The 27,247-nt window shown below is 33.6% G+C and overlaps 1 protein-coding gene and 1 long non-coding RNA gene across 2 annotated transcripts in view; one reads left to right on the top strand and one right to left on the bottom strand.

Annotated features, from left to right (window-relative positions):
* Nucleotides 1-5,674, top strand: part of LOC144339900 (uncharacterized) — a 123,987-nt gene extending 118,313 nt beyond the window's left edge. The window contains exons 2-3 of the long non-coding RNA XR_013415476.1: nt 4,170-4,292; nt 5,575-5,674. This is a non-coding gene — a long non-coding RNA (uncharacterized LOC144339900). The remainder of the gene's footprint in view (nt 1-4,169; nt 4,293-5,574) is intronic.
* Nucleotides 1-27,247, bottom strand: part of GNAT3 (G protein subunit alpha transducin 3) — a 55,902-nt gene that overhangs the window by 23,946 nt on the left and 4,709 nt on the right. Inside the window, exons 2-3 of the mRNA XM_001108504.5 lie at nt 12,251-12,293; nt 6,406-6,547 (exon numbers count right to left, since the gene is read on the bottom strand). Of these exons, the coding sequence (XP_001108504.1) occupies nt 6,406-6,547; nt 12,251-12,293 (185 nt within the window). The remainder of the gene's footprint in view (nt 1-6,405; nt 6,548-12,250; nt 12,294-27,247) is intronic.

The raw sequence follows: 27,247 nt of genomic DNA, 5'->3' as shown, positions 1-27,247 counted from the left end.
ATACTGCAAGTTCAGTGAAATATGCTCTGGTCACTTTTGCTAGCATCATGCTATCGGCTCCTTCCACTATTAAAGTGCTATTTAGAACAAATGATTCAATGAAACAACCACTACACAGTTTTATCCCTAAGAAGAAAAATTATACATCTTGTCAGCATAGCTTTACAAACCAAACACACTGTTTCATTTCTTTCTTTTTTCTTTTTCTCTTCTTTTCTTTTTTACTTTTTTATTTTTTTATTTTATTTTTTTTTAGACGTAGTCTTCTCTGTCACCCAGGCTAGAGTGCAGTGGCATAACCTAGGCTCACTTCAACCTCCACCTGCCACTTTCAAGCGATTCTCCTGCCTCAGACTCCCAAGTAGCTGAGACTACAGATGTCTGCCACCACACCCAGCTGATTTTTTTTTCGTTTTTTGTTTTTTTTTTTTTTTTTTTTTTTGTAGGGACAGTGTATCACCATGTTGGCCAGGATGGTCTCGATCTCTTGACCTCGTGATCAGCCCACCTCGGCCTCCCAAAGTGCTGAGATTACAGGTGTGAACCACCACATCTGGACTTCCTTTTTTAAAAAAATGTTCTATTTTAAATTTCAATATACTTTATTTGTAGAGGTATGATGAATATAGTTCTAAACACTTAAATGTTACAAAGTCTCCCTTGACCACTTCAATCCTACTACCTCCCACAAAGGCAAGTTATCCTATCAGGTTGGTTTTTGTGTCTCCAGACCTTTTACTTTTAAATTTGTGCATGCATAGGTGGAGCCCATGGAGAGGACTTTCAATCCCGGCTGCACATCATCAGCATGTGGTGTACCCTTAACAATGCTGATAGCAGAACTGCAACCTAAACAAAATGAATCAGAATCTGCATGTCAGGCTCTGCAAAGGTAGCTTTTAAAAGCTTCAAGGTGATGCAACTGTTCTGACTGCATTAAGAATCTCTGGCAATATACAGTTGTTATTTTTTTAACCATAAATAACACTTTATTGAACATAGTGTATTTCAATTCTTGATGTTCTTCTGTGCTTATTGAAAAGCTGGTATAATTTAAATAATTCTTTAAATTTAAAATTCTTTAAAGCTTTTCAGGGTTTGAGCCTATCCATCAAATGTGAATTTTTAAAATATATAACACCAGAATGTATAGGTATTACGAAAAGTTATCTTCCTCATAATGGCCAAACTGATTGAACACTTAAGTCCTACTATTTTATTGTTATATTTTTAAAACTCTAGTAATTTCTCACCAAACTCAAAACTGAAAACCCAAATCCCTTATCCCTTACTGTGACTCACAAGGCTCTACATGTTTTGACCCCCTCTTTCCCTCCTTTCTCCCTTTCTCTCCCTGACCCCAAGACTCAAGATGCACTGAACAACTTGTTGCTTCTTGAACTCACCAAGCCCCCATTTCAGCGCATTTCAACGGTTGTTCCCTCCATGTCCTTCCTGTGGTTCACTTCCTTTTTCACTCAAGTCTCTTCCCAATACCACCTCCTCAATGAAGCCTTCTCTAATCATCCTGTCTGCTACATTTTTCAAATAACAACCTGTGGATTTGAGTGGCATCCCAAATAAGTTTTATTTCCCTATGAGGTATTTGGAAAGGCTTGGGAATTACAGTGAGCCTGGAATGGCTCATTCTCTCTCTCTCTCTCTCTCTTTTTTTTTTTTAAGAATATTTCTTTTATTTATTAATTCATTTCTTATTTTACTTTAAGTTCTGGGATACATGTGCAGAACATGAAGGTTTGTTACATAAGTATACATGTGCTATGGTGGTTTGCTGCACCTGTCAACCCATCTTCATTCTCTTAAGATTGTGTAACTTTGGGATTACATGGTATAGAAAATAAAATATGTGTTTTCCCTGCAGATTACTCAGACCTTCATCATTAATATTAGGTATCCCAGGTGGTCTTAGAACTTTGTGGAAATTATTCTGAACCCTACAGTCGTATTTCCAAAGATCATGGAAAAAACATCAAAAGAAAGGAAGGCTATGTCGTTTACTTAGTAATTGTGAGAAACGCTAAGTTAAAAATGCCATGTTTTGTTGCTACTGGGTTTTCAGAATCTTTGAGTAGTAATATTGGTCGCAAATTTCCAAGTTGTTATTGTATGCATATATACCAAATGGATTTGATCACAGAACTTCAATTGTAGAACATCTTGAGGAATCAGTGCTGCTTTTTGGTTCATATTGTAGAGTTTACTTTGTAGGGTTCTATGTCCAAGATGATTACAACACCACTCAAATTATGTAGTAAAAGTGTTATAATTTTCAGAATTCCTTTATGTCAGTTGAGTGGATTCTATATGCTCCAAAATAGGATATAATAATATGCAAAATGATAAGTAGTTATTTACTAAGTATCTTCATTATTTCTCCTTTCCTGTTTCTTCAGTTTAACCCTCTTTTCAAGTTTTATGCTTATGAAATATAAGTCTATCAAATACGAAGCCACAACCAATGAGAACAAGCCCCATTTAGCTGCTTCCCCTCTAACTACATATCCCATCTCTCTCCTACTCCTTGGCTATAGGTCCTAAAAATATTACCCTTAACTGTTCCAATAGCCTATTCTAATTTTTCCACATTCTCCACAGGAGTAGGAGTCCACCATTCTTCTGAAATCTCTCTCACTATATTCCCAATGGCTCCATATTTCTAAATCCAATAGATTCTATTTAATAGTCTCCTTTCTTGACTTCTGAAGACCTTTCAGTGTCGATAATTCCCTTTGGAACACTTCTCTTGAATTCTGTGATTTCATACTTCTGACTTCCATTTACTCCTCTATCCTCTCCCCTGAAGTTTTCTTTTCCTAACAAGTGAGCAGAAAATATTGTGGTGGTTTTTTTGTTTTTGTTTTTTAACACTCTTCCCTAGACTCTGTTATCCCTAATACCTTTCCCTTCTTAATCTAAGTGCTTCATCTATTCCATCCTACTTTCTTAGTATGAATTATATGCCATAGTATAATGGCATGCCAATAACACCTAGATTTAGATCTCTAGACAAAGTGTCTATTTTGGGCTTCAAATGCACATTTGTAATTGCTTACATATGTAGATATCAAATAGAACTTACAAACTCATTTCCAAAGCCAAACTAATTAGTTCTTTTCTATCCGCATTTAATGTTAGTGTTCCCCTTCTTAGTAATACCTTCTTTCAGCAAGGATGGAGCTCCACATTTAGTTGCACAGCCTTTTTGAAATAGCATATCATTTGTAATTATTTGTTAAACATCAAACTCTCCTCTCCTGAAGACAAATATTATTTCCATCTCAGTTACTGCTGAGCCCTTACTACATCCCCAGTATCCAACTAAATGTCTACCACATAAATAGTTTAATAAAAAATAATATTTTCAAATGATGTTGGATGCATAGATTTCACTACATAAATTTTAATGAGCCTATATTCAAAACAAGTATTGAAAAATAATAATACCTAATATTTATTGAAAATTTTCATTCTATAATACTCTGTATTATAGTGGATTTCTTATGTTTTTGCTTCCTCTTTTAATAGTGATTGTAACTCAAGGAGGAAAACCATAATATTCTGTGGAAGCAGACACTGAAGTTTAGAGAGGTTAACTTGTCCAAACTTATAGACCCAGTGACTAATAAAGCTCACATAAATTTTCTATCAGAACTTCCTCTCCTTGGCAATCTGTGTGGAGATGTGCAGATGGTTGTATAAAAGCATATGTACTTGTATAAATAATTGAAAGCTAATCAGAACTCTGAAAGTCACATGTAGGTAGTGCTTAGCAATCAATCTATTAAATAAACAATTTTAAACAGGTCATAGTATATTAATCTCAAAATCAAGTACTAGAATGCAGTTGAAACTGCTAGAGTTTACATCAGTTGAAATAAAAATATGAACTATGTTGTGCCTGACAATTGTGATGTTCTGATAGTTGAGGACATAGGTACTCCTGAGAAGTTATGGCAATGGCTAGGTGCTGCTTAAGTTGCTCTATTTACACCATTCAATGTACAGTTTGAATAAACTGTACTTTTATTTTTAATTAGCATGATGGCAGCAATGTGTATAGTTTATTATTTTCACTTCCCCTGTATGTCAAACCACTAAGACTTTTACTAATAAATCTCACGTTTCTCTCTCTCTGTTTTTTTTTCAAGACAGGGTCTTGCTCTGTTGCCCAGGCTGGAGTGCAGTGGCAACATCACAGCTCTACTGCAACCTCGACCTCCCAAGCTCAAGTGAAACTCCCACCTCAGCCTCCCAAGTAGCTGGGACTACAGGTACACACCACCATGCCTAGCTAATTTTTTTTCCTTTTTTTCTTCTTCTCCTTTTTTTTTTTTTTTAATAGAGACAAGATCTGGTTATATTTTTCAGACTGGTCTGGAACTCCCAGGCTCAAGCAATCTTCTTGCCTCACCCTCTCAAAGTGTTGAGATTATAGGCGTGAGCCACCACACCAGGTCAAAGCTCAGGTCTTTAGTGATCAGAGCATCACTGTTTCACAAACTCTGGGTCATATGAAGGATACAGTATAATTAAATAAGTAGCAATAGGCAAGGTGATTTCCAACTTCTCTGACACAAATGCATGGAATACCATATTGCATCTACAAATTTAAACATCATTAAATCATTCTCAAAGGAATTAAGAAGGTACATCTATTTTAGTGACTATTATTGCCTAAGATAAAAAGATAAAATATTTCTAATCATTAAATCCCTTAAAAGCAAAAAGCACTATAATGGAATCCAGGAGAAGTGGGTTTTGCCATGAACTCTAGCTACTTAATGTAAACCAACTAATCTTCTTTGATCCTTGTTTTTTAAATTAAGGTGGTTATACTATGTTGTCTCTTAAGAGTCAATTTAAAATCCTAGTATCTTAGAAAAAGCCAAGGTTCAGATCCATAACTGAACTACACTTAAATAAGAACATGATCACTAAGTCGTAGAGAGATAAAGAATAAAAGGATCTTGGAGTTCACCTCCTCCAAGTTCCCCTTATTTATTTATTTATTTATTTTATTATACTTTAAGTTCTAGGGTACATGTGCATAACGTGCAGGTTTGTTACATATGTATACTTGTGCCATGTTGGTGTGCTGCACCCATCAACTCGTCAGCACCCATCATAGGTGGGAACTGAACAATGAGATCACTTGGACTCGGGAAGGGGAACATCAAGTTCCCCTTTTACACATGAGTGGGAAACTGTAGCCAGAGAGATAGATTGGAGCAAACTGTGGAGAAAACTAGAAATGGGAATCAGTAAAATATCTGACTCCTCGCTTTATAAACTATCTGCCTGAAGACCATACTTAGCATTTCTTTGTTCTTTGAAGAAAAGTGACAAGAAAAAGGGGGATTTCCCCTTTCTTTACATTAAGAGCATGGAAAAGCCGCCTTTGTTTGTTTGTTTTAATTGTAATGATTTCTAGTGGTCATTTACAAGATCCAGTGGCCATTTACAAGGTCCACTAAGCTGGTTGAGGGAGTTCAAATGACTCCTCTTTCTTTATCCTTACTATGCTTTTGTTCTCTATTTTTATTGTTTCTATAGCAAGGTTTCCAAGAATTACATTGGTAGGCATTCAACTGGCATCCTCTGGAGGTAACCAGATGCCCAGCTGCTCCTGGAGGGGACATATGGAAATAGGTGAGTTCTTCTTGTGGATTCTACTCAGTTTCTCTTTTTTGGGTGGGGTCAACTATGGTTCTTTGGATAATACTATAAGTTTCATTTGCCAAATATTTTTATATATTTGCCTATAAACTTTTAAAGTAAGTGGATTTCAAATATATTTTAATATAAAATAACTATATAGCAAAATATAAAGTAGGGAGAAAATAATTTTGTTGTTACCTTACAAACAGAACTATGACTACTTGAATATACTTAATATACAACCATTTGCTTGCTCCTACAATTTGAATTCTTTTTTAAAAAACTTAGCATTATAATCATTTCCCTGTTGCCATGCAGACTTTGTAATCATCATCAAACATTAATTATAATTATTGTGTTATTATTAAACATTGTTAGTCTCTTTGAAATGACATAACTAAAAAATTAATGTAGAGATATTACAAATTGTGTTTATGCCATAAACTTTTGCATTTAGCAGTCGTAAACAATATTTTTGTTTCTTATGGTGTATTATTTGATATTAAGTTTAATCCTCAAGAAAACAACTAATGTTGAATAACAGTATACAGTAAAAAAGTTTCACTTCAAGGAAAATAAGAAATCTTACACAAAACATAATTCATGTTTCAAAATTCATGTTTCATATTTTTAAATTTTGGGTATAGATTGAACTTATTAAGTCCTCTTATTTTGTGGCTCAAACTCTATTGCAGGACATACAGCTGTCATTATTTGCATACTTACTGCACTTCTGGGATTTACATAATCAATTCCAAGGGTAGTCATGGCTTTCACAATAGCTAGGATGGATTGCAATGTATTACTGTAAATTACTGCTTTGAACTCCATGCATTCTTGCTCACTGTAACCATTCTTATGGATGATCCTATAATTTAAACATGAAAAGTTTCTGTGAGTTGAATAATTGATTGTAACACTAAAGCACATCAAAATAAGTTACTTGAATACAATTATAGTATATTTTCATTAAAAAGGAATTTTGACCATATGTATATGCTAAATCTAAACAATTTTATGCCTTTGGACTTTCATTATCATTGTCATTCATACAATATTTTCTTTCTGGGCTACCATGATAAATACAAAAGGACTTAGGATTTGTTATTTTAACATACTTTTCTGAAACGAGTAAATCATAAGCATTATACTTAGAAAGCCTGTTTTTTGTTTTTGTTTTTGTTTTTAAGAAAAAAAAATTATAGATTCTCAGGACAAAGATATATTCACAGTTTTGAAACTTGGCCTTGTGTCCACAACCTGATGTCTAGAGGAAGTTAAGTCATTTAGAACATTCATGACTTTTCCTATCATGCTGGAAAATAGGAGTGCCTTCTTTCTATTTACAGCATCAACAAAGGCATCTTTTTTAGTACAGGTAATTGCCCTGTGTTAAATCTCTTGTCAGTTCTCCATCTGTGTACGTGCCACTGAGTTATAAAAGTTGAAATGCCTGACATTTTATTTGGCTGAACTCTTCTCTACCTTCCACTCATTCAGCCAAACTCAAGATTTTACTAGAAGTTTTGGAATAATAGCTTAAAATAGATTTACCTATCAAAAGCTAAAGTCATTACATGTGCCAGTTACGTATTTTTGCATCTTTATTGTAGAATTGTTTTTGTTCCTTTCTATAATGTTTTAATTGTCTTGAAGTGCTTTGTATTCGTTAGGCGTCTTTTTGGATGTCATATTACTAAATATTTATATTGTGTCTACACGTATAAAGGCTTTAGCATAGAGGGGAAAAGAGCACAAATGCCTCTTTAATGTCTTTGAAGATATTAGAACCTTCATATACAAGAAATCTCAACTGAAAGAAGTAAAAGCAGGGCCTATATTTGTTATTTGTTGTTTTTTTTATTTGATTACAAATCATTGCTGAACTTCTATGTTAAACATGGTCATGTCTATCTTGCTGCATTGAATCATTAAATAACTTAAGTAAATAAAGTAGACAAAGACTGTAGAAAAAATGCAGTAAAATGTCTTTATGGGTAGATCAAGAATAAGTTTACTAAAGAAATCCCAGTTTTCTGTCAAATCGAACTTGGAAAATTATTTTAATTATTAAAATGGCAACTGTGAATAAACGTGGGGTACTTAGGTGTTCTTCATGAAACAAGTTCTGACTGCTATCAGAAGTGAAGAAACATTTATCACAAAGAAAAATTATAAAAACAGATGTTAAAATGTCCAGTTGAAGTGGGACTTTAAACAACATCATTTTTCTAGGAGCTGCATATATCAATTTCTGTGAGACAGAGCACTCCAACTGCAGAGTTGGTTCCTAGGTCTGTTGAAATTCATAAGCTTTCACGGGGCATTTTCTGTGACATACTGTGTTATGTGGTAAAGAGAATACATTATATAAGTCCCTCCTTCCCAAACCATAGACTACAGCACTGCTGTATAATATGTTAGTCACTAGATGATTAATTAAAATTAAATAAAATTAAAAATTTAATTTCTCCATCACACTATCAACATTTCAAGTGGCTACTAAGGCCACACGTGGCTAGCAGCTGCCATATTTTAAGGCAAGATAGATAACTTTCCTATCATCACACAAAGTTCGGTTGAAGAGTACTGAGTTATAAGAAGGCAGAGCATATAAAGAGATTTTTGAACATTATGATAATGTATAGGACCAAACGCTACATATAGTAAGATGCTATAGAAAATAAAAAGTGATAAACTCTACTAGGAGTTGGTGTAAGGTATCAAAGAAGACATCTTGGAAGCAGTGATAATCAGCTAATTGTTCAAGGATAGTTATTCCTAGATGATCAAAAGGGCAGAGAATCATTCTAGGCAGAAAGATCAATATGAACAAGTAGATGCTCACAATTTTCAAGCATTCAATATGTGCCAAGCACTGTTGTAAGCACTTCATCTGTCTTCATATTTCTGACAATAAGCCCTTTAAAGTAGATACAATTATGTTCTACATTTTATAAATAAGAAATATCAGCACAGATAAATTAAGCAAATATCCCCAACTTATTCAGCTAGTGTGTGGTACAGCTGGACCACAAACACAATCTGATTTACAGTCCATGATCTTAGCCATGAAGCTCAGCCTTCTATAGTGTGCTAGTCTACAGACTTACAAAAGGTCAGCATTAGTGAAGCAGGAAGTAGGAGGGGAGAAATTATAGGATAGGAGGATGAAGACATCAGCAAGAACTGGACTCCAGTGTCTTGTGTGCCATGGCAAGGAGATTGATCTCGATAGCATGGGTGAAGAGTTGAATTCAGGAGATACAATCAGCTTTAAATGGATCAGTTCATGGCAGTGTGGATAATGTAATGAAGGGAAGGGCAGGGAGGTAGTAGCTCCTGAGGAAGATACTGAATTAATCTAGGTCAGAAATGATGACCAATGGAGATCAATGATGTGTTTGGAGACCAATTGTGTAGATGTGGCATGACTTAGTGAAAGGGTGAAGGCTTAGTATAACTACGCTGAGATTTATTGCGTTGTAGGCTGGTGGTGTTGTAATCAATTTTAGGGCAATAGAGGCCAGATGGGAGATAGGTTTAATGTTTATTCTGATTTGGACCTAGCCAGACAATATAGCAGTAGATGTATCTGCCTCCCTAGTTTAGACAAAGTGTGTGAGTTTGAAAGAAATACTCTGAAACAGTCAGCTTGAAGATTCCGGTGAAAATCACAGAACTCTGGAAGTTTTCGTTTGAAGGTGCAGAGTAAGTAGAGAAGTGCCAGTGTCTCCCGGTACAGTAGAGACACTAACATTTTAAGTGTAGTCAGAGATAGAGTTAGAAGAACAAAGGAGATAGAGTTAGATGAACTGGGAAAGAGTTCTAAAGAAGCTGAAGAAAAATATTAAGAGGGAACAGTGATGTAATATGGAATTAACATAAGGACTTAAGGAGACTTCAAATAAAATTACTATTCAAAGATGACATGATAAATAATCTTCGTAATGGCAACTTCTGCAACTTACCAGAGGTGAAAGTGTGATGAAAATGGCTGAAAATGGAAAGTGAAAAGTAAAGAGAGCAAATTTTGATTTTTTTTTTACAGAAATTCTACTGAAAAAAGGAAAGATAAAGCAGAACAAGGAAATTTGCTCTTTTTAAATAATAAAAGAAGTGCTCACTGTAGAAAATGTGAAAAGCCTAACAATATTAAAAGCAAAGGTGCTTTGAATTTTAAATTCCACTATTGAGAGAAAATTTATTTGAACACTGGTATATGTTCTTTCATTTAAAAAAATTATCTATTTGATCATACTTGAGGTTAAAATGTTCATGCACCGTGCACAGTGGCTCATGCCTGTAATCCCAGCACTTTGGGAGGCTAAGGCAGGTGGATCACTTGAGGTTAGGATTTTGAGACCAGCCTGGCCAACATAGTGAAATCCCAACTCTAGTAAAAATATCCAAAAGAAAAAAAAATTAGCCGGGCATTGTGGCAGGTGCCTGTAATCCCAGCTACTCAGAAGGCTGAGGCAGGAGAATTGCTTGAACCTGAGAGGTGGAGATTGCAGTGAGCCAAGATTGTGCCACTGCACTCCAGCCTAGGTGACAGAGTGCGACCCTTTCCCAAATAAATAAATTAAATCAATAAAATAAAATTTAAAATGTTCATGCAATTTTGTAACCTGTTTTTTTAGTTAACATAGCATTTCCACATATTTAAACCTTCTCATATACATGAGATTAATACATGATTTGTAATAGTTATATAATATTGCAATTGAAGAATGAATACTCCTGTAACTTTGCAACCTAATTGCTTATGTTTTATTTTAATTTGTGGTACTTTATTCTATCCCATATTTCATTATCTTAGTGATATAAGCCTTTTATACAGGTTTTTATATTTTATATTTTTGAATTATTTTCACATTTTTGCATATTTTATCATTTTTGACAATTCTCAGAAACATATTTAGATCAATAATTTTAATTTTCCCAGCTTACTATGTATATTAAAATTATTTTTATAAATTTTCTGTAATATATAATTTTACAAGTAGCAATTAAAAATATCCATTTCTCAAAATCTCATTCTTACTGGGTAACATTATTTTTTAATTATTGTTTGTCAATTTACTACAATGAAAAATTACCTCATTATTTATTTGATTTTTAATTTTTATAATTAATGAGGTTACACTAAAATACATTATTTATCTATTGAATTTTATCATTTCTATACTCTCTGTTCATAGCCTATCCCTATTTATATATATTGGGAGGCTTATTGTTTTACTTAGCAATCTGTGGGCCTTTATATACTAGTCACCAATTATTAATCTATCATATTTAGTGTAAATATTTTCTAGTTCTCTAATTTTGGTTTAATTTTATTTATGGTTTACTATATTTAAAAGTTTTAATTTTTACGTAGCCAAATAATTGGTCTTTTTTTTTCTTTATTTAAGCTCACAGAGAATGGAGAAATGAAAAAAGATAAGAAAGGTTCAAGCATGATCATAGCCTGGGAGGCAAGAGCAGGCAGATACTGTGGTAATGTTATAAATGATGACTTAGTTGCCAGGATGGTCCTAAAAACTCAAAAATTGTACGATCCCAGGGAACAGAATAAAGGAGCTCTGTTCTTCAGAAACAGTAGGAAAGATCAAACGTTTGGTTGCAGATAAGTGAAGCTTAAATATTGGTTGATATAAAACTTACATGACATTATCACATAAAAGGAAAACAGTGGCTTAGATTGGAACCAATTTCATTATTGACTGGCGGGCATCACTCCCTCTTAAAATATGTCCCAAACAACAAGATCCTTTAACATATACTTTAAAAATACACTCAAACATGGTCCTCCTCCTCTTTATTCTCCTTTTTCCTCCTCTTCCTCTTTCCTCCTCCCCGCTCCTCCTCTCTGCTCCTCCTCCTTCTTTCCTCCTCCTCCTCCTTCCGCTGCTGTTGCTTCTGCTTCTGTTTGTTCTGCTGCTTCTTTTACTTCTTTTTAGCAACAATTATCCTTTAAAATTCTCTAGTAGTAACAAAGCCATGAGGTTTCACCCATTTACCTTTACTTGTCAATTACCATTTTATTCAGGTACACACTGCATTCTTTTTGGTTTTCTTTATTTCCTTATTAAGGAATTCAGATCTAGTTATTTCATTATAAAAAGGAAAAAGTAGAGAAAACAAATGCAAAAATACATTAAAATTCATGGTAGTAATTAAGCATTTTATTCCCAGGTAGGAAAAATGCCAATGAGATTAAAAATACAAATGCATCATTGATTGACATATTTTAAAATATTTACAGTTAATGATCACATTAAAAAGCCCTTGATATACCCAGATTAATATAAGTAATACATAATGCTTTAAGCATTTGTCTTGTTGAGAGGCACATTTAAAAAAATGGAAATTATAATATTATTCAAGTGCTACACTTTCTGCTAAAGGATACAAGCTATATTTGCACAGAACTGTGACCACTCTGTTATAATCCATGATTTAGAAAAGACTGTCAATCAGCATTTACAAAAGCATGTATTTTAAGAATGGTCAAACACACGGACAGACATCAAATATTAAACATTTGAGACAGATGTGTACCTACTTCATTTGTTTAACAATAGTACTTTTCCCAGATTCTCCTGCTCCTGCAACATAAAAAGAGGAATATTATTAACTGATACACCAAATTTGTATAGATATTAAAAACTGATTATCACTTTTCATGGATAATCTTTAATTTTTTTCATAGGTTTAGGGGGTACAAGTGCAGTTGTTACATGGATAAACTGCATAGTGGTGAAGTCTGGTCTTTTAGTTTACCCATCATCTGAAAAGTGTACATTGTACCCAACTGGTAATTTTTTTCATTCCTCACCCCCGCCCGTGCTCCCACCTTTGCAAGTCTCCATTGTCTATCATTCTACTCTGTATGTCCATGTGTATGCACTGTTTAGCTCCCACTTATGTGTGAGAACATGTGGTATTTGACTTTCTGTTTCTGAATTGTTTCACTTAAGATAGTGGTCTACAGTTCCATCCATTTGCTGCCAAAGACATCAAAGACATGATTTTGTTCTTTTTTATGGCTGAGTAGGATTCAATTATATATATCAGATTTTCTTTGTCTAATTTTCCATTGATGGACACTTAGATTCCATGACTTTGCTATTATAAATAGTGCTGCAATAAACATACAAGTGCAAATGTCTTTTAAAAATAATAATATATTTTTCTTTGGGTACATATGCAGTAGTGAGATTGCTGGATTAAATGGTAGTCCTATTTTTAACTCTGAGAAATATCCATACTGTTTTTCCATAGAGGCTGTACTAATTTACATGCCACCAACATTGTATAAGTGTTCCCTTTTCTCTACATCCCTGCCAGTATCTGTTGTTTTTTGACTTGTTAATAATAGCCATTTTGACCTGGTGTAAGGTGGTCTCTCACTGCAGTTTTTTTTTTTTCTTTTTTCTTTTTTTTTTTTGAGACTGAGTCTCACTCTGTCACCAGGCTGGAGTGCAGGGGCATGATCTCGGCTCACTGCAACCTCCACCTCCTGGGTTCAAGCGATTCTCATGCCTCAGCCTCCCGAGTACCTGGGATTACAGGCATGTGCCACCATGCCTGGCTAATTTTTGTATTTTAGTAGAGACGGGTTTCCCCATGTTGGCCAGGATGGTCTCGATCTGCTGATCTCGTGATCCGCCCGCCTCAGCCTCCCAAAGTGCTGGATTACAGGTGTGAGCCACTGCGCCCGGCCTTCACTGTAGTTTTAAATTACATCTCTTTTACAATTAGTGGTGGTGAACATTTTCTTACATGACTGTTAGCCATTTGTGTGTTGTCTTTGAAAAATGTCTGTTCATGACCTTTGCCCACTTTTTGATGGGGCTATTTGCTTTTTTCTCATTGAGTTGTTTGAACTCCTCATAGATTCTGGATATTAGTCCTTTGTTTGATGCATAGCTTGCAGATGTTTTCTCCTGTTCTGTAGGTTGTCTGTTTCCTCTGTTGATTATTTCTTTTTCTGTGCAGAGCTTTTTAGTTTGTCCCATTTGCCTATTTTTGTTTTTGTTACATTTGCTTTTGAAGTTTTAGTCACAAATTCTTTGCCTAGGCCAATATCCAGAAGAGTTTTTCTTCTAGGATTTTTAGAGTTTCAGGTCTTAAGTCTTTAATCCATCTTGAGTTAATTTTTGTATATGGTGAGAGATATAGGTCCAGTTTCATTTTTTTTCTGCATATGGCTAATTTCCTATTATGAGAAATCTGTAACAGATACCTCTCCTAGTGTACCTTCTAAAGCAAACATTATACACTGTCAAGGAAAACATATATTATTGCATTTGAATATAATTTGGGAGGCTTGTATCTCCTGGCTTTGCAACCCAAAAAAGTGGTCCTCAACTTCATAGTCTCTAGATTACTCTCATTCTTCCAGAATGTCTCCTCATATACACTATTGATTGAATAGCAAGAAAAAAACACCCAAAAACTAGGTAATAACTTTTGATTTTTCAGAATGGTTCAAAACCTGTTGTCGTTGGAGGATGGGAGCTTGCCTCCAGCATCCCATTTACCTTGGTATATAGATATTATAATTGCTTCTGTTTTAACAAAGGAATATTGCTAATAACACTAAGCAATTCTAAGGAGGCTCCAGGTAAGAATCAATATGGGAGTATTTCAAAATGGGTTACACATTTCTGTGAAGGAGCAGGGCCTGGGCAAAGGAGGAGCTGGCAGTAATGTTATAGAGAAATGGTTGCATTTATCTAAAACAGCTATTTTAGTTGACGATATACAATATAACACTTGATTTTGTATCTAGTAAACTTTGCAAACATCATGTACAGGAATACAAAATGCATAATATAAAATAAAAAGCATGAATCTTTGGGGAAAAATCAGTGGTTGCTTCATGCTATGCCTCAAGTTGTTTTCAGGACATTTTTGAATCTACTTTGTTGTTAAGATTTGTGTGTGTGTGTGTGTGTGTGTGTGTGTATGTGTTTTGAAATGAAAACTAAGAAGTATTGAAGTAAAGTGTAATGACCTAGGCTTGAGGATTTTTTTCTGTCCGTGTGTGTATGTGTGTGTGCATGTGTGTGTAATATCTTCAGTAAGTCTTTTAACTCCTTAATTTCCTCACCTACAAACTGAAAACACATACTTCACAAGATTACTCTAAAGACGTAATAAGCATAAAGTTGTTTGCAGACTACAGTGCAAAGTCAAACACAAAGCAATGTTATTTGAGAATACAAGCATCCCGAACACTTCGCAGTTTTTTCATGAAGAGAAGTCTAATACGTTACTGTAGATGCTCTACATTTATTCAGCAAATGATACTGGAGCAACTGAATATCTACATGAAAAAAGAATATTGACTCATATCACAACGTACTAAAAGTTAATTAGAAATGGCTCATAAACTTATATATAAAAAATAATGCCAAAAAATCTCTAGAGAAATATGTAGTTGAAAAATCTTTGCAACCTTTAACCACCAAAATTTTCTTGATAGTGTATGAAACATTGAACCAACAAAAAGTAAAAATATAACAAATTGGACTTGATCAAAATAGAATGTAAAAGGACAAGCCACTGACTAGGAGAAAACATAAACAACACATGTTTATCAGACATAGGCTAGGGACCCAGCAGTATAAATGTAATAGGGCTAGGGAGGATTAATATAGGGATGTTTAAAATGATTAAGAGGGCAGGAATGTGGCCAGGCACCATGACTCAAGCCTGTAATCCCAGCACTTTGGGAGGCCAAGGTGGGCAGATCACGAGATCAGGAGATCGAGACCATCCTGGCCAACATGGTGAAACCCCATCTCTACTAAAAATACAGGCTGCACTCCAGCATGGTGACAGAGCGAGACTCTGTCAAAAAAATTTAAAAAAAAATGCAGGAATTCCATATGAAAACACACTAAAAATGACTATGGTTCTTGAGAATTAAAAAAAGAGAATTTGAAAATTACTGCAATATGTAGGGTATGGAAAGAATTAAATCTTAACATTTCAACTTACCTACGAATCTTGGACATGTAGGGATGGGGGAGGGGAAGGAGTAAATTCAGGCAACTTGTTGAAGTTTGAAAGTTTTGGCTTTACAGTAGGAGAAAACCAGGAATTCACCAAAAGTAGATAAGGGCTGATAATAAAAATTAGTTCATAAAATTTTTAGATAAAATTAGTTGTAAATCTCTATAAAATGTTGTTGTGGAAAAATGCAGCATTTTATAATTGATATGAAATCATATCTTTAGAATGTGTCCTTAGGCTACAACCAAAATTTATCAGCAGAAATGTGATCTTGACCTACATAGACCAAGGATCTAATCTAAAATAATGATCTTTGAGTACTATTTTTTATGTCTCTAGGAGAGGCAAAGGTCTTCATCTATTACTGGCAGTTCCAAAAATTAGGTCACAGGACATCTTTGACGTCTCAAGGTATCTGTTAATTTTGGACAGATTTCAACGTAACACAATTAAACCAATTTTTGAGATTTCCCAGGAAAATCCCAAATTCAGGAATTATAGGCATAGATATATCCTTGACTACTCATTGTAGTCAACAGGAATGTTTTACTAAAACTGGTAAGATTTTATGTAAGCAAAACTAATATGACTTTTGGTAACCCCAAATCCCCACCTTTCTTTTGTTGTTGTTGTTGTTGTTATTTTGGATTTTTGTTGTTGTTGTTGTTTGAGATGGAGTTTTGCTCTGTTGCCCAAGCTGGAGTGCAGTGGCAAGATCTTGGCTCACTGCAAACTTTGCCTCCTGGGTTCAAGCGATTCTCCTGCCTCAGCTTCCTGAGTAGCTGGGATTACAAGCGTGAGCCACCACGCCCAGCTAATTTTTGTATTTTTAGTAGAGACAGGGTTTCACCATTTTGGCCAGGCTAGTCTCAAACTCTTGGCCTCAAGTGATCTGCCCATCTCAGCCTCCCAAAGTTCTGGGATTAGAGGCGTGAGCCACCGCACCCGACCCACCCTATTTAAATTTCTAATTCGACTCTCACCCACTCAGTCTTCATTTCCCTATTCTACCTTCACATTTTTCCTAACACTTTTCTTCTACATGCTTAGGAATAATTCATATATCATTTAAAAATGTTTCTGTCTTTCATCACTGCAAAGTAAATTTCATATTGCAAAGAATCTTTATCTGCTTCGTTCACTGATTTATCCAAAGCACCTAGAACAGTGCCTAACTCAGTAGAATCTCAATAAAAAAAAATGATTTCTTTGACTCATACTTCAGAAATGAGATTTTGTCCTTTGTACTGTGTATCATTTTTTCCTCACTGAAATGTTTCTGCATGATTTACAATGTTTTCTTAAGCCTCCGTGAACAGATGTAGCTACACCTAAATTTAATTCTATTCAGGACAACTTTTTTTTTTTTTTTTTTTTTTTTTGCCATAGCCATATGTAAATGTATCTAGTTTCTGCAGTTGTCTGAAACAGCTGTCCACCTTATGTGATAGTGAGGAAATAAGAGTGGTAAAGCTATGGGAAATAATGTTGCATTGCTGGGTATTGATATATAGATTCTTTCCCTTGAGAAAGCCTCTAGAACACACCTCTCCATGATTTTGTGCTAGTTGGCTCTCCATCACAGGTAGTGAAATATGACACCAAAGTTGATAGATGCAAAAATCAAAGTAACTTGCTAAAATTTCTTTACTTAATGAAACACAAACTGCCAGATTGGGAACAACCATCCCATTTACTAGAGACTGCAGTGCCCAAGAATGAAACAGTTGAGAATAAAATCAAATTACCTTGCCCATTTTCCAAAGACAACTGACCCTATAATTTGGCATGGCTGAGAGTTATTTGTGAGAGTGACAACAGTAAATGAATGAGCTTTGCTCAATAGTCTGGTTTGCTGGCTTTAAAAAATTCACTATTTTGCTGTAGGAAGTGCATCACTTTGAAAAAAGAGTGATCCAATAATATTATAAAACTGTCCTTGATAGATTTTGTTTAAAAACCTCTAACAATAGAACTGAATATTAGAAATTCTAGCATCATCCTGTACAAATGACAGAATCTCAGAATATCTCATTTCTTTCTCTACATATATGTGTATATATATGTATGTGTGTGTGTGTATATATATATAAGTGTGTGTGTGTGTGTATATACATATACTGTCTTAAATCACAGAGCAGTGGGGATGTGGAAGAAAAGTCAATGGGCTTAGTAGGAACTGCAGTACTTGCTCATGCAGGTATATTTAATGTTGTATTTTGTTCAACCAAAGTGTTCAACTAGAAATGAGAAAAAAATCTCATTTCTCAATGTCAGTTAAATTTATTTAAAGGATGATATAATTTCTACAATGAAGTGAAAATAACTTAGACCACTGTCTTTTAAATGAATTGTCTATCTTGAGATATTGAGCCTAATGAGAAAAAGTGTGTCAATGATTTTCCAGAATTGTACCAGTATATGTACTATAGAGAAATATTTTATTGATTGAGAACCACCTTTGGGCAGATTAAAAAAATCACAACCAAATTTTATTTTATTCACTCTATATTATTGACTAGTTAAATTTATGATAAATTTCTGAAAAAGTGACTTTTAGACTATGTCAGTTAATGTACGTTCAGAATGGTCTTCTGTATTTCATAAATATGGCCATTTGGTAATCATACTGATGGCACTAAGTTGTGGCATTTCCAAAAGTATTTCTAAGGCTACAGGGTATGTTATTGTATAACAATTATTTGTAACTTAGCTAGTAATTCATGCTGTATGCAAGGTTAGCAGAATAATCAATCACTTTTTAAAAAATGGCATGTACTTTTAAATGAAACTACATATTAAAAGTTGATATTTTCCCTTGAAAGTCTTTAAAAAGGTGCCTGTACCATCCTTGCTTTATGTAGTGACTTCAGTCTTCTATGTAAAGGTCCAGTATAGTCAATTACAGCATTAACAGGAAAATTCCTAAAGAAAAGCCTATCTACTTAAAATCTCTTTTATTATTTGGAACTCTATTGCAAAGTTCTTTCAAAAATAAATTATTGAGCCCCATTCTCACAATGATTCTAGGTCATAGTTCACAATAGTCATTTCAGTCTTGTAAGATTAGATCATGTTACAGAGCCAAATATAGACATTGTAACAGCATGTTCACATATGCTGATGGTGTCCTGAAATAATCTCTTCCTTCCAAATTGTGGTCATCGCTAATATTAGTTTCTGGGTCAAGGGGTACCAAGAGAATTTTAACAAGATATGCATCTGTTTCTTTGAAATAGATAATGTTACAAATAATTAAATATTTACATTTATACTTAATTCATACTTAGATACTCATAAATTATTTTATTTTTAATAAGAATAAGGAATCCTGTTCCACATTTTTAAATCTTAAACTATTAAAAACAATTTTAAATCTACCCAATATTTATACATGTAAGTGAACTTCGATTGAACACACACAAGGCTTGATTGTTCATTTCAGATAACTTGTTCAAACAGGCAAAATGAGATTACAACATTGTGACTTGTAATCACACATAAGATTTTTTTTTTGTAGGTGATCTTAAAAATCACATAATTGTATAGTAGAAAGAAACCTTAGAAATCAACCAGCTATGTATATCTCTTCAGTCTATGCATGAGAAAAATGAATCCAATAGAGATTATGATAATCATGCAAAGTTTCAGATAGGTCTTCAAACAAAGAAACTATGTATTCTGACTCTCACTAAAGCTATGTCATATCGCTTCTTTTTTTAAGTAGGCACTGATAAATACCAAAATAGTTTCAACACGTTAGAAATTATTTTAAATGCATTTTTTATAAGTTAGTATGAGAGCAGTGTACTTTTTTTGTTGGTTTGTTTGTTTTGAGACAGAATCTAGCTCTGTTGCCAGGCTGGAGTGCAGTAGCATGATCATGGCTCACTGCAAACTTGGCCTCCTGGGTTCAAGCAATTCTCCTGCCTCAGTCTCACAAACTGCTAGAATTACAAGCATGAGCCCCCTACACCTGGCCTTGAAAGCAGTGTACTTTCAGAGACGTATTGGTATTGCTGTGTCAGCTTGTCATTCACAGGTAGACTGTTGGTATAAAAGATTTTTAGGGTAGTCTCTTTTGGGCCAACTTAATTTTGTTCCGTGTATTATTTCTCCTTTTTATGGAGTGACATCAAGATTCTCTGTCCTTTCCACATGACAGCCCCTCACATAGCTGGATTCATCGTGTTTTGGCACTAAATAGATATGAGCTTGCACTAATTTCTGACTGTGACTAAGTGTCTTGATCAAATTCAGTCTCTCTGAAAGTCAGTTTCTTCTATTACAAAATTGGGTTAAGACTTGGGAGGATTAGATTACAAATATAACTTACCTGGAACATATACTAATATATAGTGAGCTCTAAGAATTTTCTATTATTTGAAGAATGTGCTCATATCCTTTTAAAGAAATATTTCAAGTATAATATGATCCACTCCTCCTTTCTTGTGGAACATGATTTTTAGATTATTTGTCCTCTGAACCTACCCCATAGAAGAGCCAATGTCCTTCTGAAATGTGGTACTGAAAATTGTGCTATAGATACCAGATTTATGAACAGCACTGGCATTCTGTCACCTAGATCTGCCTCACTCCTGGTGCTTGTTTATAAATAAGTAATTTTCTTAATAAAGACCGTGATTAGTTTGCCTCCTTTCTTTTTTTTTTTTTTTTTTTTTTTTTTTTGCCTATATTGAGCTTGTGGTAATTAAAGTTTTTCTGTTTTATTTCACATCTCTTACCCACCAGATTCTTCCACGAACCATGCATATCTAATTGATTTTGAACCTCAACAAAGATACTTATTAAATTCCATTTTGCTTATTTGTGGCAAGCATTTCTGCTAGTAGAGGTCATTTGGAATTCTAACTTGGTTTTGTCACTATATCCTTTCAAACTGAATCTCAAGTTTGAAATGCCTGCTTTATCCACCTTCACCCAAATCCCTGGTAAGAGTATTGAAGAGAAGAAGGTCAACGGGGGAAACTATGCCATACTCTAGTGTCTGTTCTGTTAATAGGAAACCCATTAATCATAAGTCCTTGTTCACTATCTATAGTCAACAATGCTAAATGTTGGCCGTTAGGTATGATAATTGCTGAAGGTTTTTTTACCCATAGTTTATCCGGCTACTAAGGAGATTCTCTTCTATTTCTACTTTAATTGGTGTTTTTAAAATCAGGAATTGATTAGGAATTTTATTTAATTATTTTTTGGCATCTCCTACCATTGCTATGATTTTTCTCTTTTAATTTGATAGTGTGAATAATATTAATTGATGTTCTAATCATATTCTAAAAATGCATTTTTGGGATAATCACTCTTCCCCCAAAACTCCCCCTGACCTTTTTCCTTTTTGCATTTTATGTGTTTCTGGCATCGGTTGGCTAATATTTTGCTTTGCTTTTCATATTTATGTCTGTGAGGATGATTGACCTGCCATTGTCTTTGTCAAATTTTGTTGTCAAGGTTGTCAAATAATAAATTGAAAAGAATTTTCTAAAAATATTTATGTAATTTTGAAATGCTCTGCCCATGGACTGTTAGATAGAATTCCCTTATAAAGCAATATGAATAAATTTGCAGATAAATTTGTACATTTTCTTTTGCCAAAAATATTAGTAACACATTTATTTTTCCCCAAACTTTTTATTTTGATAATTAATTTAAAAACCTACAGAAGTTGAAGAATATAGTACTATAGAAGCCCGCATTTTATATCCTTCACTGTTCTGAATTAATTATTTGTCCTGTTTGCGTTCTCTCATATATGTATAAATTTACATATACATATATGAACATATTTTTATTTTTGTTTTGCTGAATATGAGACATTTGACCCATAAATATTTCAAAATGCATCTTCTAAGAATAAGACAATTTTTCTACAAAACCAAAATACTATTTCCATGCTTACGAAAACATATATTCTAAATGTTATCTAATACTATATACTCCATATTCAAATTTATCTGATTGTTTCAAAAAAATGTTTCCCATACCTTTTTTATTTCTTGTATTCATAATCCAATCAAGTTTCACACTTTCATTTGTCGTTATGCTATTTAAAGTCTTTTAATTTATAACATTTCCCTTGTAATATTTTCGTTATTTTGTTTTGTTGACATTGGCATTTTTCTAAGACAATTTTTAAAATATATTCAATTATTTGTATTCTCTGATGATTAGATTTAATGTAAATATTTTAGATGAATACTGTATACATATTACGGATTTTCAGTTTGTCATATCAGTAAACACGTATCAGATATATTAATATGACTATAAATACCTATTTCTGTGATATAGATAAAATAAGCATCATGAATCTGTAAAATTCCTCATCAGTCAAACTAAGCGTGTTTCATTTAAGAGAAAGAATATTGTGGCTACGTACTATCTTTTGTTTTTAATGATCTTTTATTTAGATATTCCAAATTTCAATTTTATACTTATTTTAAAAATATCTGATAATATTTATAGTGCCTGTAGTTACCAATACTGTACTGTACACTTAAAAATTCACTAAGAGGGTAGATCTTATGTTAAGTGTTCTTATATAATAATAATAGTAATAGTAAATAGGAAGACAGGAAATAACTTTTGTAGGTGACAGAGTTTACTGTGTGGATTGTGGTGATGATTTCACGGGTGTATACTTATTTACAAGCTCATCAAGTTGCATACATTAAATATGTATAGCTTTTGCATATCAGTCATACCTCAATAAAGTGGTTTAAAAATGTTATATGAGCTTTCTTGGATTTTGAGAAGCATTTTAACAGGTATTTCATTTTTCTTTTCTTATTAACACAGATTTTAGGCTAAAAAATGACAACACTAAAATACAGAATTACATGATTTTTCCCACACAGGTCTGTTGTAGATAGATATTTGTCTAAGTGTCCATTAATTGTGGGAATAGTCATGTATATTATTTTTTAGTATAAATACATATTGCAACAATGATTTTTAAAAAGGCCTTGGTTAATCACGTAGTTTGCGTATACTCACAGGATATCTGGAAAAAGGAAAATATAAAATAAGGAAAATGGAGGATTGAATTTATCAAGTATGTAGTTCTTACTAGAGTTATCTCTCCTAATTTTCAGACCCATCTGTTGATCTAGTAGATATCTCCATTTGGTCCTGCTAAAAAAAACATAGGGTTGAATATCCCAAATTATTACCCCTTTCCCTTTTCCCCAGTCTCATATTTATCCTACATTTCACATACTAGTGAGTAATATAATCAACCATACCCAATTCCACCCCAATCACTCCTTCATTTACCATCCACATGCAGTCTGCCACCAAGTTCTGTCACTTTGTCTCCTAACATTCTTCAAATCTTATTTTCAAACTTATAATTTCTGTATTAATTCAGAAATGCATCAAGAATTTGCACAGTAGTAACAGTTTCCTAACTGTCCTACCTACATTTATCCTCCTCATTAAATCTTTGAGCCATAGTATAGCCAAAGTAGTCTTTGATTTTTTTTTTAAAAGCCAAGTATTATCATTTTAGTTACATAGTTAAAAAATCTTCAATATCTTCTTATTGACTACAGATACAAAATAAAATTCCTATGCAATAACATATAAATGACTTTCTTCTTGCTCATTTCTACATGCAAAGGTATACTTATGTTCTAGCCATCATGAACAAATCACAAGAATATTTTACATTCTGATTCTGTCATTCTTCCATTTGCCATACATGCATCCTTTCCTATGCCATAATTCAATAAAGAACAAAAGCAGATATGTTCTTTGTTCTCATAGAAATTAGAATGCAGACACTAACTTAAAACTGACACATACAAATAAAAGGCTTTGCTTGGCTGTAGATAAACATTTGATATTTGGAAACCAAACTATATTCTTAAGTTGTCATTTTCTTTTTATCTATATCATGAAAGTAGTATCTATTTCATAAAATTTTCTCCTAGATTAAAGCAATAACAGAAGAAGTAGATAAAGAGAAAAATATAAGATTTATGCCAATATAGATAGAACCAAAACTAAATCTTGTGGCAACGTTGACCTTTGGACAATGGAGAGGGAATAGTCATAGAGGAGCTAAGGAGGATTGAAATATCAAATGGATATAATGGGAAAGGACATAACAAGGTACCTCATGGAAAACGTAAAAATACATGGGCAGCAAAATAAACTTGGGAAATTATTTTGAGATCTCCCAAAGTGTGATCAGGTCACTGACAAATACAAGAAATTTGAGAATAAGGGTCAACAAATTGAGCAAATGAAAGAATTTTAGAGTCATATCAATTAAGTCCTGGTGTGAGGTCCTCAAAAGAGAGTATAACAGAGTATAGACTAAAACCCACCAAGGTTTAAGAACAAACCATGGTAGATGAATCCACTTATGGATGGAAAGAAGAAGCAAGCTTCAGTGAGGAGAGGAATACAGGGGTATAAAATTGAGAACTGTTTAGGTCTGACTTAGTTTAAAAATTATTGCTGGGGGTGGAGGCTCACCCCTGTAATTCCAGCACCACACCTGTAATTCCAGCACTTTCAGAGCCCGAGACAGGCAGATGGCTTGAGCCCAGGAGTTTGACACCAGCCTGAGCAACATGCTGAAACTCTGTGTCTACAAAAAATACAAGAATTAGCCAGGTACGGTGGTGCACGCCTGTAGTTCCAGCTACTGTGGATGCTGAGGTAGGAGGATCACTTGAGCCCAGGAAGTTGGGGCTGCAGTGAGACGTAATTGCACCACTGCACTCCAGCCTAGGTGACAAGACCCTGTCTTAAAAAAAAAAAAAAAAAGAAGAAGAAAAAGGAAAAATTGTTGAGATGTGAATTTTGTGAATTGGCCATAATCTGTACTCTGTGAGAGATAATTTTTTAGTAGAGAAGAGCATATATACAACTTACATTGCAATTAATGAAAGAGACTAAAGAGGATAAGAAAATAGAAGCAGTGAGCATAGCATCCTTTGAGAAGTGTTTCAGTATAAAAACGTTTTAAAAGATATCTATATAAGGTGAATTCAAGGGTGCGTTGAAGTCAAGTAAAATTTCTTAGACTAAAGAACGGAAGCATCTGTATTTTCCATGAAGAAAAAGCCAGTAGAGAATTTTGAAGATGGCAAAATGAAAAAATAATTGATGGAACAAAAGTTTTAAGATATGAAAGGTGATAGACTTTTTTAGCAAAAAGGCTGAAACTAATCTAAATGAAAATGGAATACTCCTTCTTTAAAAGTAGTGAAAATATAAGAGAATACATGAATATTTAGTGAGATTTGGAGATGATCATTTAGAATTGTTTTGTTGTATATTAGTGAGCATCACGGATGAGGTTGTGGGCAGAGTCACGATGAAAGTGATGTTGGAAATGTGGGATCGGCTGCCTTTGGAGCATTTTAGAAGAAAATGAAGAATAAGCAAAATAATTTTTGGCCCAGCTAAATTTAAAACACGATATGTGTCAGCTAGGAGACTGAAAATGATATATTGTTTTATTCTACAACATCTGGGAATGAAGGAAATTAAGAATTTACAGAGGTATCAGGGTTAGATCAGCACTAAGAACTGAAAAAGCTGTTAAACAGCATTACTTTCAAGAAAATCAGTTGGGAGAAGTATATTAGGACAATGGTAAATGGAGAACTCTGAGGGATTATCCAGGGTTGAGGGTTTGAATGTCAATTAACATAGATTAAGGAGGTGAAATATTCCTGAATTTTAGGAGGAACACAGCTGAAATGGCTGGCCCTGTTTAAAAGGAAGTAGATTAAATCAGGCAACTAATTCACTAAATAGGGAAAAGTATGAGAGATAATAGAATATAAAATTCTGGTTAGAGAGTGATATTTCTAGATATCTTTAACAATTTTAAGTAGTAAATTTATTCTATTGGAATGTAAAATACTGAGACAGGAATCAAACTCATCACTTCCTCATTTTTTTAATTAGCACTGCGTCTTGTAATAAACAGAATGGATATTTCTCATATCTTATGGATTCTTAAACTTAGTTTCACCTTTAATCCTACTTCTTCAGGTTCAAATTCTACATTGATGTATTTGCACACCAGTATTTGGAGGGAAATTATTGAAAGTAATGGCAAAAACTGCAATTACTTTTGCACAAAACTAATAAATAGGGGTATGGATTCTGAACTTGGGTCTAATACGTTAAATGGAAGTATATTTTATTTTATGTGAAACAGATCATGGAGTCCTTACACTTTCCAATGTTTTGCTACCTTTCCTTTCTAACAGTATGGAGAGGTAAATAACTTTTTTAAGCTGCTCGTGTTGCTTATGTAAATATTTTTAAAGGTACAATGTTTGTCTTGAGTCAATAATTCATGCTTGAATGAAAATACATGAATATAAATATGTTCTGTAATATTACTAGAGAGCTTGTTAAACTGTAGTTAGCAAGAGTCATTGTCAGCAAGACAGAATTTTCAACTTCCTTAGCAAATACAATCATTTGGCGAAGTGTAGAATGTTTTACTAAATGGTTTGCATCTTTTACGTGAGTGCGTTATGAGCCTGTTTTTAAGATGTGTTGGTCAATTGAGATAAATACATCTAAAGCAATCAGTCAAATATACACAAATTATTTGTCTATGTGCTTTTGCTTGTTTGAAGGAGGGACATTATTGGAAACGATTTGATGCTGCCCTGGGCCATTCTTATAGATAAATGCAACATTGTAAATATTTGACAACTTTTTTGTAAACTGTAAATATCTGGAACTTTCAAATTGTTGTAGTGCAAGCAGTCCCTTGCATTTTGGAGAAAAATTTAAACTCTCCAAGTAGGTCTTTTCTGCCTAAAGTTTTCTTTCCACTTCACTGAGAAGCAGTTTTAAAGATTTGCATTAAGAACATTCATGCATCCCAAAGATTGGATACCTCTAGAAACATAAAATAAATAATTTGGTGATTTAAATTGACAGAGAACATGGTATGTATTTTTTGTGTACATCGTGGCATTTTGAAATATATATACATTGTGAAATAGTTAAATCTAGCTAATTAACATATGCATTACCTTGCATAGTTATTTTTATGGTGAGAATACTTATCCACTCTCAACATTTTTCAAGAATACAATATGGTGTCATTAACTGTAGCCATTATGCTATATAAAAATGTTTTGCAGTATTTATAAATATGTTTAAAATAAAAACGTACTATTGTCGGAGTAAGGAAAGAATGGTTTTAATTCGGATACATAAAGCAAAACAAAAAGTTGGAAACATTATTGGGAATTTGTTTTACATGTTGTTAAGAAGGTTCTTCTTTTATTACCAGTGACCAGAAGGGGACTTATTGGTTAATCCTAATATGTAATTATTCCAAAGAATGTGTTTATCTGATCTTATCCATGGACAGGCATGGACTATGTTAGTGTAATAAAATTTCAAAATAGAATTTCTTAGAGTTGATAAACTTGTAGTATAACCAGTAACTCAGAAACAACTCTAGTTTCCTGGAATCTCTCCCATTTATATCTAGGGATAATTAAAAAGAATAAAGACTGAT

This window comes from Macaca mulatta, chromosome 3 (genome assembly GCF_049350105.2).
Source record: "Macaca mulatta isolate MMU2019108-1 chromosome 3, T2T-MMU8v2.0, whole genome shotgun sequence".
Classification (NCBI taxonomy): domain Eukaryota; kingdom Metazoa; phylum Chordata; class Mammalia; order Primates; family Cercopithecidae; genus Macaca; species Macaca mulatta.
The sequence above is the reverse complement of the archived record's forward strand: the minus strand, read 5'-3'. Positions and strand labels throughout refer to the sequence as shown.